Here is an 11336-nt window from a genome sequence, read left to right as displayed (position 1 = left end):
TTTAAGAGTGTTACTTGTATTTCACTTGACAAGATCTGATGTGTATATAGATGCTTGTATGTGTTTAATAGGTCTTTGATGGACATAACCAAAGAACAAATTATAAACAGTAACATCAATATGTGTGTAGAATACTCATGAACTCATTCTATTAGAATATTTAAATGATTATTCGGTTAGAAATAACATCATTATGTTAAACAACCATTCATTATATTAGAATTTTATAGCAATATAATGTGGTATGCATTCTATTTTGGAAGATTGGACTGTAATTTGTGAATTTGGTTTAAGGATTGTCATATGTGTTGGTTGTAATTTAAAATGTTGATTATAGTTAATGTTGATATTCTTCATATTTGTTTGACAATCTCGTAAAACCAAGAATGATTGAAGAATCCAAGATTGATCCCAGAATACCAAATATTTCAAAAATCAAGAAATGAATAATGATTCCATACATCTCAATAGTCAGACATTCAAGAAGTCAAGAACAAAGGCATTTTTATCCTCTTAATGAATTGAGAGATATACAAAAGAAGATGATGGATCCTGCTAGTTTTACCACCTACAACTTCATGAAAAATCAATATGAAGAAGCCCAAGAATTCGATTTTATTTCCGCCATTCTCACAGAACAAGTTTTTGTATCTCATTCTTCAAGAATGCAAAATTAAATATTGTTATTGGTTTTCAGATTTTTCAGTTTTGATGTAGACTACTTCATAGAATGTAATTATTTAATATGTTATTAGTATAAAAAATGTTTTTGTGTATTACATTCTGCTTAGAATGGATATTTTGTAAAAAGAAAAAGTTGATTTCATATTCTTAAATATAGTCTGTCAGAATGCACACCATAGTTACAAACATATTTTTTTTTTCAGATTTTCGAATTAAAAGAATGATTATCCTTCAAAATCAGATTTCTTAAAAATAAGAAAAAGTATCCATAAAATCCGGAATTTTCCTTTTTTTTTTAAATCTAGCTAAATTGACTAAAATACCATTTCAATGAGTTTTATGTTATTATGTGGTACATGTTATTTTAATGTAATACTATAAACCCTAGATCATAATCACTCTTGATTCTTCATCTGTTGGTTTAGAATTGTTCTTACGGCCACATAATAGTTATCATCCACATTATAACCTAACCTTATATATATATATATATATATATATATATATATATATATATATATATATATATATATATATATATATATATATATAGCTTAATGTCTTGTAAACAAGCGACCAAATTCCAAAAATGTCTTGTAACCTCTTTTCATAAGTCGTAGATCATTTTTAGTCGAGTTCACGTGGCTTGGAGTGATGACTATAAGTTGCTTCAAGAACCAACCACGTGTTATAAGAGCATCCACAATGCAAGTAGTATAAGAGTTGAATAGGGTGGTGATTAAGATTGAATAAGAGTTGAATGGAGTGTGGGTGATGACGTGGAGTAGATTTGAATGGAGGAGTTCAATGATCATTGAATGGTTCAATAGAAGAAATAAATTGGTGATTAGGATTGAATAAGTGTTAATGGGTTGTGGATGGTGTTGCATAGATGTTTAATGGATGATATGACAATCCATTGAACTCTATAGAGTTCAATGGATTATGGATGCCCTAAGACGTATTACAACTTAATGAGAAAACTTGGGATAAAGAAAGAGGACCCTCACTAATACCATATAATTTACTATATAAGAAGATTACAAGAAAAAATAAAAAAGAAAAAAAATTTACTTCTACCAAACTTACAAGAGAGAGAGATAAAGAACAATTTGGGGAAATATTATCCTTTAACACTGATAATATAATCATGTTTGTTTCCACCCTTAAAACAACATGAATTAATGAAGAACTTATTCGTTTGAAACCATCATGATCATACATAAGTTTCTCGATAAAACACTAGTCATTTCCTTCTCTATTTTTTTGACGAATCAACCTCACATTAATGTATGAAAGAACGACAAATTGTGTCATCTACATGTTCCACGTCGAACCTGCCCCATTGCCCATTATATGAGAGACTGCGAAACACTGACAATATTTTAGACGTATCAATATTTGAACAATTAACCTAGCTATTGTATGGAATTGCATATCTCAAATCTCAACCACTATGTTAATATCACAAGAGCTTATATATGTATAGATAATGTATGTAAGTATGCATGTATGTTATGGGTTCCAGCCCGAATAACCCAAATAACATGTGCAAGATGATTAAGAAGTCGAATAACCCGAATAACCCGAATATTTTGTATTACTTTTGAAGCTTATGATTTCATAAGTATATAACCCGAATAACATGTACAAAATGATTAAGGAGTCGAATAACCCCAATAACCTGAATATTTTGCATTACTTTTGTAGCTTATGATTTCATAACAAATCTTTTAAAGAAACAAATTAAACACTAAATATTAAACATCCAAAACACCCAAAAATCTATCTATACGTATATAACCCGAATAACTCAAATAACATGTACAAGATGATTAAGGAGTTGAATAACCCGAATAAATTTTGTATTTTTTATGACTTTTGTAGCTTATGCTTTCATAACAAACCTTTTAAAGAAACAAATTAAACACTAAAAATTAAACACCTAAAAATCTATCTATAAGTATATAAGTTAAACATTAAACCTTCAACACCCAAATTAAAATTAAAATATGAATCTCAAGTTTTTATCCAATATCCAAAATAACATTTTTCAAATACGAATTAACTATTTGAGAATATTAATCGGTTGTTTTCCCTTTCCATCTCCGTTCTTTATCGCCTCTTCTAAAGCTTTCGCGACCTCATCGTCTTTCAAAATTTCATCAATGTTGTCCACAATTTGCTTTCTTGATTTCCTTACCCAATCTTGAGTGCAAACCAAAGCCTCTACTATATTTGCAGACAAATTTGTTCTATATGGATCCAATATCCGTCCGCTTGTACTAAACGCCGGCTCTGACGCCACGGTAAAGATTTGCAGTCCCAAAATATCTATCGACATAAACATAGAAAATGTTAAAATATAATTATATAAAAAAGTATACAAAAAATAAAGTTATACCTTTCGCCATACGAGATACAATAGGGTAACGAGATGCATTTTGTTTCCACCAAAGTAGAATATCAAAATCTTTATTGTATTTAACTGACTGCTTGTTTAGGTATCGTGTCAACTCCGTTTCCATTGATGTCGATGGGTAATCATTTTGTACTATTAAATCACCCATGAAGTCATTCTCATCATCAATCACAACTACATCTTCATGACCATGTGTTTGATTTTGAGAAGAGTCGGTATTGTCAAACTTTGATTTGTAGAAATAAAAAAAATTCTCAAATCTTTGTTGAAGACCCCGTATTAAGACCTTAGCCTTCAAAATGACTTCCGAGTTGAGCATAGGATCTTTTTGTGGATTCTTCAACTTAATCAACTTCTCAAAAGTTTGTTGAAGAAAATCAAACTTGAACCGTGGATCTAATATGACCGCAAAATACAAAAAATCATTTAATTTTTCAAGATCGCCCCAATACTTATCGTATTTATCAATCATGTCCTTCCCGATCAAACAAAATTGGGGACTAGCCGCCCATTCATTAATGTGTTTGTATACATCACATATTTCTCCAAAAAATCGATGTGTCATCGGTTTTGTTGACGTCGATACTATGTCGGTTTTCACCTTGAATTTCTCAAGAAATCCAACCATAGCTCTACAAATGTTGAAATCTTCTTTTGAGGGGGTCAAAACGTTTCGAACAAATGTAGGGTCTATTATAATAAAGTAAATGTTAGTATCTATTTTTGTAAAAAAAAAAACAGCTTTAATACCCCTTATTTAGGAGTCTGTAACTCACTGAATATACAACCAAATAACGCGTATAAATAGTGTAAATTGTAGTTCAAATTGTAAGCTACAAGCTGGAAAACAAATCGGGCTAATCGGACAAATAACGAAGACGTTATGACTCTTCAAAGTTGGCTAAAATTTTGGAAAAATGCTGAAACAGAAAAACTCAGATTTAATATCCAATGTTTAGAGGCCTATAACTCACTGGATATACAACCAAATAACGTGTATAAATAGTGTAAACTGTAGTTCAAATTGTAAACTACAAGCTGGAAAAAAAATCGGGCTAATCGGACAAATAACGAACATGTTATGACTCTTCAAGGTTGGCTAAAAAATTTTAAAAATGCTGAAATATAAAATAAAAAAAAAACAATGGAATGAAATATGAAATTACCTTTGACTTCAAACATGCCAAAAACCTTCTCCAACTCCACCGCAATCTTCAATAACTCGTATGTGGAGTTCCATCGAGTAGGGCTATCATTGCACAAAAACTTTTTCGATTCCAGTATTTAACGGCCTTTTGCATGCACTTGATACTAGATTGATGTTGATCAAACCCATCCCTAACAATAAGGTTAAGGATGTGGGCCATAAACCTTACGTGTAATTGTTTCCCCCCATCGTACAAGTTTGGTAGCTTTTTCATTAGAATTTCGATTGCTTTGTCATTTGCACTAGCATTGTCAACGGTTATGGTCATTACGTTATTGATACCCCACCCTTGAAGACAAGTCAACAACGTGCGCCCAATGTCTTCTCCCTTATGACTATCTAAAGATTTAAAGTTGACAATTCTTTTATGCATGACCCAATCTTCATCAATAAAGTGGGCCGTGACCACCATATAGCTCGACCTTTGACATGAGCTTGTCCAACAATCGGTCGTCAAATGCACATTACTTAGGGGATTATTAAAGAACTTAAATAACTTAGCCTTTTCTTCAAGAAAGTAATCGGCAACTCTATTTGAAATTGTGGTTCTACATGGCAAAATTACTTTCCCGTTCAATGCATTTGTATACTCAATAAATGATTCGTTCTCTACAAACTTGAACGGTAATTCTCCAACTACAAATAAGTTTAACAAAACTTTTTTTATTCTTTTCTCATCATGCTTCCAAGTCCCAATACTATTCTCTCCGTTTTCATTTTTTTGAAATTTAAAGTGGTTTGGTTTTCTAGTTTTTTTTCTAAATTTTTTGGGTTCATTTTACATCTTTCTGTATGTTTAATCATACTAGACGTACCGTTTGCGCCAGATTCGGTTTTGAGCAAAGTTCCACATTTTTTGCATTTGCTATGTCTAACTTTGTCAATATGAACTACATCATAGTCGTTCCAACTAGCCGCCCTTTGGGCATATTTCCTTTTCTTCGGGTTTGTTACTTGACTTGTTCCTTCAACTTGTGTGTTATCAACAAACACATCTTCATCATCAATCTAAAGCATAATAACAAAATAGATTCATCATACATCTAAAGCATAATAGCATTTAAATAAATTCATCAATATGGAATGACACAAGTAAAAGAACATATATGGTTATTTTCATTAAATTCTCTTATTCAAGGTTCTTATTCAAGGTCAAAGTCCCCATTGCTTGGACTTATAGAAAAAAAAAAGTTAATTGTTAATATCACATTGAAAGATTGAGTAGTAGATTAACACATCCAATTTTCAATGAGTAACATACATAATAACACTTTGAAAGATTGAGTAGTAGATTAAGATACAAATACTTACTTGTGTTTCTTGATTTGGAACCCAATTTTCCATGAATTGAATGGAGTTTAATCACAGTATAAACTAGAAAACAAGATGAGGAGACGATTCACAGAAGTTTGAAGCAGGGAAGTCGATCAAAACCTAATGTCAATCAAAGCCTATTGTCGCAACTCGCAAGGATCAATTGTCGATCAAAGGCAAAGCCGTCGACGGCAAGAACCAATTGTCGATCAAAAAAAAATCGGAAGGATTAACTGTCGATCAAACAAATTGGTGCAAATCATCAATATGGAATTTCAACATACTCGATTCGGTGTAATAGGATTAGGATATTCGATTTGGTGTAATTGTATTTGGTTTTTTCGGTATGATTAGGATAGTCGACTGTGAGTCACAGAACCGAATACGTATATGCAAATGCAAGAGATTAGGATAATCGACTTACGCAAGGGAAAAAAAAGACTCTTCATATTCGGTTCGGTTTTTTGGACCGAATAATCCCTTATTCGAGTAACCCGGACCGAATAACCCGAAAACCGAATAAGCCTTATATGGATACCCGAAAACCGAATCGAATTGCTTATTCGGGTCTAATTTGGTTCGGTTCGGGTTTTCAACCCAATTTCTCATCCATAGGTATATGAGTATTTGGTCGTATGTATACGTAGATATGTTACTAATAGTCTTAACCACACTTTTTTTTAGGTGTAGGGTGCCTAACAAGCATGAAGCAACGTTCACGGCGTAAACATGCAAAACCGCCCCTTTTGTTTCATTTGACCAAACTACATACAAAAGTAGTTTACCACCCGTACCTAATTTCTAAGCAACATTATTTTTTTATTTTCCATGCGAACATAAGTCTTTTAATTAAGTACGACCTTTATTTAAATTGTAAAGGCAAAAAATTAGACAAAATGTTTTATATGATTATTACTTGAATATAAAAATATATGTGAGTATATAGCATTTAACAAAATGATATTGATTTTTTAAGTTTAGTTATTATTTAATTAATTTTACTTCTAGGATAAAGAACCATCCACAAATGACCACGTTACCCCCTGCAGGTTTCCATATTTGTGTTTTCTTATTACAAAACTTGTAGACTTTCTATATTAGGCGACGTAGGTCACCACCCACACACAACAGACACCATCATAAACACACACTCACACACTCTTCATCTCCATGCATTCTCAGAACTCTCATCAACACACAAATTCTCTCTAAACAATAAACTCTTCTTCCACACTTGATCTCTTAGCGAGTTTCTTATCGGCAGAGTGACGGTGGTTTTAGTTTGGTTGCAGGGGAAGCATGCCTCGTGTAGTGGCGGAGAATGAAGTGGATAGCATGGCGGCGTTTTACCAAAGAGGACAGGTGACTGCCTCTCCGTCTCTCGGAGAGCTTCTTAAGTTCGTCGGAGACATAAGGAAGGAGGCGAACGGTGATGAGACTCCGGCGCATCGTGTTTTGGAGATGAGCGAAACCAGCAACGAGCCTAGATCGTTGCCGTTCGTTTTGAAGTTCAATAATCTGACTTACAGTGTGAAAGTTCGGAGAAAGATGGCGGTTCCTTCTCTGTTTGGTCGCCGGGAGAGGCTTGGTGATTCTTCTGTTGGAAGTGAGCATCTGTTTTCCAGAAGCAAGGTTCTGCTGAATGATATTTCCGGTGAAGCGAGGGACGGCGAGTTAGTGGCGGTGTTAGGTGCGAGTGGATCTGGAAAATCAACTTTGATCGATGCTCTGGCGAATCGGATAGCGAAAGGAAGCTTGAAAGGAACTGTAACGTTGAACGGCGAGCAATTGGAATCCAGGTTGCTTAAGGTGATTTCAGCTTATGTGATGCAGGACGATCTGTTATTTCCGATGTTAACAGTCGAGGAAACTCTCATGTTCGCCGCCGAGTTCCGTCTTCCTCGAACGTTCTCCAAATCGAAGAAGAAGCTTAGAGTTCAAGCGTTAATTGACCAATTAGGACTCCGAAACGCTGCTAAAACAGTCATCGGTGATGAAGGACACAGAGGTGTTTCAGGTGGAGAACGCCGCCGTGTCTCGATCGGAATCGACATCATTCATGATCCGATTATTTTGTTTCTGGATGAACCGACGTCTGGGCTTGATTCAACCAGTGCCTACATGGTGGTCAAAGTTTTGCAACGGATTGCACAGAGCGGCAGCATCGTTATGATGTCCGTACACCAGCCGAGCTACCGTCTTCTCGGATTACTCGACCGCCTGTTGTTTCTATCCCGGGGACAGCCCGTCTACAACGGATCTCCGTCGGAACTTCCTTTATTCTTCTCTGATTTCGGACGTCCGATTCCAGACAAGGAGAATCGGACGGAATTTGCGCTTGATTTGATCAGAGAACTGGAAGGGACTCCCGGAGGAACCAAAAGGCTGGTGGAATTCAACAAAACCTGGCTAAACCGGAAGCAATCTCTCAACGGAAACGAAACCCCAACCCATGGATTAACTCTGAAAGAAGCAATTAGTGCAAGCATATCCAGAGGCAAATTAGTCTCCGGCGCCGGCGCCCACAACGGGACTAATCCGACTGCTATGGTCCCAACATTTGCTAATCCAATGTGGATGGAAATGGCGGTTTTATCAAAACGATCCTTTACAAATTCACGAAGAATGCCTGAGCTATTCGGAATCCGATTAGCTGCAGTGACAATCACCGGTTTCATACTCGCCACGGTGTTCTGGAACCTCGATAATTCCCCAAGAGGCGTTCAAGAACGATTAGGGTTCTTCGCATTCGCCATGTCTACAACCTTCTACACCTGCGCCGACGCCTTACCGGTCTTCCTCCAAGAGCGCTACATTTTCATGAGAGAAACCGCCTACAACGCTTACCGGCGATCTTCATACGTACTATCTCACTCACTCGTTTCAATCCCATCACTCATCTTCCTGTCACTCGCATTCGCCGCCATTACTTTTTGGGCGGTGGGACTAGCCGGAGGTGTTTCAGGTTTCATCTTTTACTTCTTTGTGATACTAGCATCCTTCTGGGCAGGAAGCTCATTCGTTACATTTCTCTCCGGCGTCGTTCCTCAAGTGATGCTCGGTTACACCATTGTCGTCGCGATTCTAGCTTACTTCCTTCTATTTAGTGGATTCTTCATCACTCGTGATCGAATCCCAGGTTACTGGATATGGTTTCACTACCTTTCTCTTGTCAAGTACCCTTACGAAGCTGTTCTACAGAATGAATTCGATGACCCTATCAAATGCTTCATCCGAGGAACTCAGATCTTCGACAACAGCCCTCTCGCCGCCGTGGATAACACCGTGAAAGCAAAACTATTGCAAAGCATGAGTGGATCACTCGGCATCAATATCAGCGGCAGCACTTGCCTGACCACCGGCGTCGATATATTGAAGCAGCAAGGGATCACCGACCTGAGCAAATGGGGTTGCTTGTGGGTAACAGTCGCATGGGGGTTCTTCTTCAGGGTTCTGTTCTATTTATGCTTATTGGTGGGAAGCAAAAACAAGAGGAGGTAAAGTGTCAAAGTTTGAATCTTGGTGTAATAATGTGTGACTATTTTACTTTTCTCTTTGGCATGAACAAGGGAAAAGGTTTTATTTTTGAATTTTTTTTCAAGTAATTTGTTTCTTTTTTCTAATGAATTACCCCTACTTTGCCGAGGGTAATCTCTTTAAATATATTGTCATAAATTTGTTGTTTTAATAGACAAATTCTGAATAATATTATGATAAATCTCTTTTCGATCGTATAACCCATGCCCCTAAATAAACATGTAACAAGTAACATGCATATATAAGTATATAACACAACTTTATGATTGTCAAGATGAAATTAGCGTTGAAAAATATGCCTCTCTATTTTTTTGTGAGCCCCAAGCACACGAAAAAAATAGAGCTTATTAATTCCAAGAACAATCACAAATACACTCGACCTTTTATAAAGGTGGATCAAAATTTGGTGGGTATTTTCAATTTTTCAAAAGTTAAAATTGATGGAAATTATAGAAATTAAATGGCTAATAATCATGTGATTCAAAGGAATCATAAAATCACGAAATAAAACATATTAATTTAAAATGAAAATAAGCCAAAATTTGAGGAAATTCGAAATGAGAGTTAAATCTAGGGGATGAGATTTGGAATTGGACCGAACCGGTCCAGAACCAAAACTGAAAAACGAGATTTCAATGAATCTAGAACACAAAAGCATATAATAATACACTTCCGATTCAGTTCCAACACCAAATATTGGGTTTCATGTGCATAACCGACCAGAACCAAACACCCGCCTCACCTCTCACACACAAACACATATTCTTTATGGTTTCCTTTCTTTTATTAATTCGTATCCACATAAAGAAATGCAAAAATAGTTAAGGTTGCGTTTAGTTACAGAAAAACAGTTTTCATTTTCTGTTTATCGTTTTTCCTTTTCGGTTTTCGTTTTTCGTTTGGCATTGGAAAATTTAGAAAACACGTTCAAATAAAACTTATTCATTTTTCATTTTCAGTTTTAGAAAATTAGAAAACGTGTTTAGATATGTATTTTTCTATCGGTTTTCATAATTAGAAATTGGTAGCAGTGGTAGGGTGAGGGTGGGGGCGGGGGGCGGTGGTGGTGGTGGCGGCGTCAATTGTGGCAGTGGTGGTGATGGTGGTGGCGGTTGTGGTGGCGGTGGTGATGGGGTAGTGGTGGCGGTGATGACGACAGCGGTTGTGGTGGTGGTGGTGATGGTGATGATGATGATGGTAGGTTGGTGATTGTGGTAATGGTGTTGGGTAGGTAGGTGTATGTGTATGTTTTTGTAGGTGTGTGTGTGCGGTTGGGTGCGGGTGTATGTGTGTGTGTGTGTGAGTGTTTGTGGATGTGTGTGAGGAGGTGGGTGGGTATGTGGGTGTGCGTGTGTGTTTGTGTTTGTGTGTATTTATGTTTGCGGGTGTGTCGGTGTCGATGCCAGTGTTTGTGTGGGTGTATGTGTGTTTGTGGGAGTGTGTGTTTGTGTGTTTGTGGGGGAGGGATGGGGTTGGGAGTGGGTGGGTGTGGGTAGATAGGGGTGTGGTGGGTTAGGGATGATAAGGTGGGGGTAGGTAGAGGTGGATGGGAGTGTGAGTGGGTGTGTGCTTAGTACATTAAACTCATTTATAATTTTGAATTTGGTGCTAACTATTTAATTAACTTTCAAAATAAAATATCTTTATAAGTTATTGATTTATGTCAAATAAACATGAAAATTGTTCAAAGTTTGTTTTTAAACATTACGAAAATGATCTTAATATAAGGTTAAATGTAAAACCAAAATCGAAATGTGAAATTAATTAAAAAGTTAACTAAAAACAATTTTTTATTTACAATAATGATATTTTTTTTCCAAATTGATAGTTTTTGAGTTAATTAACGGGAAATCTCCAATAAAATATCAATGTTTTTGGTCAGTTTACAGTCTAATCCTAACATTTATTTTTTGAATAGAAAGTCCCGATTATCTAGTTTTATACGACATCCTGTCATTTTCTGTTGAGAACAAAAATAATAAGGACACTTTCGTTAACTTTGGGCAAAATATAAAATAATCGGGACTTTTATATTCAAAAAATAAAGTTGAGATTAAATCGTAAACTGAACAAAAATATCGAGACTTTATCGGAGATTCCCGTTAATCATGATCGAAACAACAAAATTGCCTAACTCCATAAACCCTTATGATTTATTGGTTTCAATTGCTT

General features: G+C 35.8%; 1 protein-coding gene across 1 annotated transcript; it reads left to right on the top strand.

Moving 5' to 3' along the window:
* The first annotated feature begins 6725 nt into the window (after positions 1 to 6725).
* On the top strand, positions 6726 to 9315 carry LOC111877190 (ABC transporter G family member 1). Its single transcript, XM_023873716.3, has one exon. It carries the CDS (start codon positions 6927 to 6929, stop codon positions 9126 to 9128), a length of 2202 nt encoding a protein of 733 aa, XP_023729484.1. The 5' UTR covers positions 6726 to 6926; the 3' UTR covers positions 9129 to 9315.
* The last annotated feature ends 2021 nt before the right edge of the window (positions 9316 to 11336 follow it).

This window comes from Lactuca sativa, chromosome 8, assembly GCF_002870075.4.
Source record: "Lactuca sativa cultivar Salinas chromosome 8, Lsat_Salinas_v11, whole genome shotgun sequence".
NCBI lineage: Eukaryota > Viridiplantae > Streptophyta > Magnoliopsida > Asterales > Asteraceae > Lactuca > Lactuca sativa.
This window is presented reverse-complemented; position numbering and strand designations above follow the sequence as displayed.

Bases quoted from the DNA above. Each gene is read 5' to 3' on its own strand.
- LOC111877190 (XM_023873716.3), top strand. From the start codon at position 6,927: ATGCCTCGTGTAGTGGCGGAGAATGAAGTGGATAGCATGGCGGCGTTT.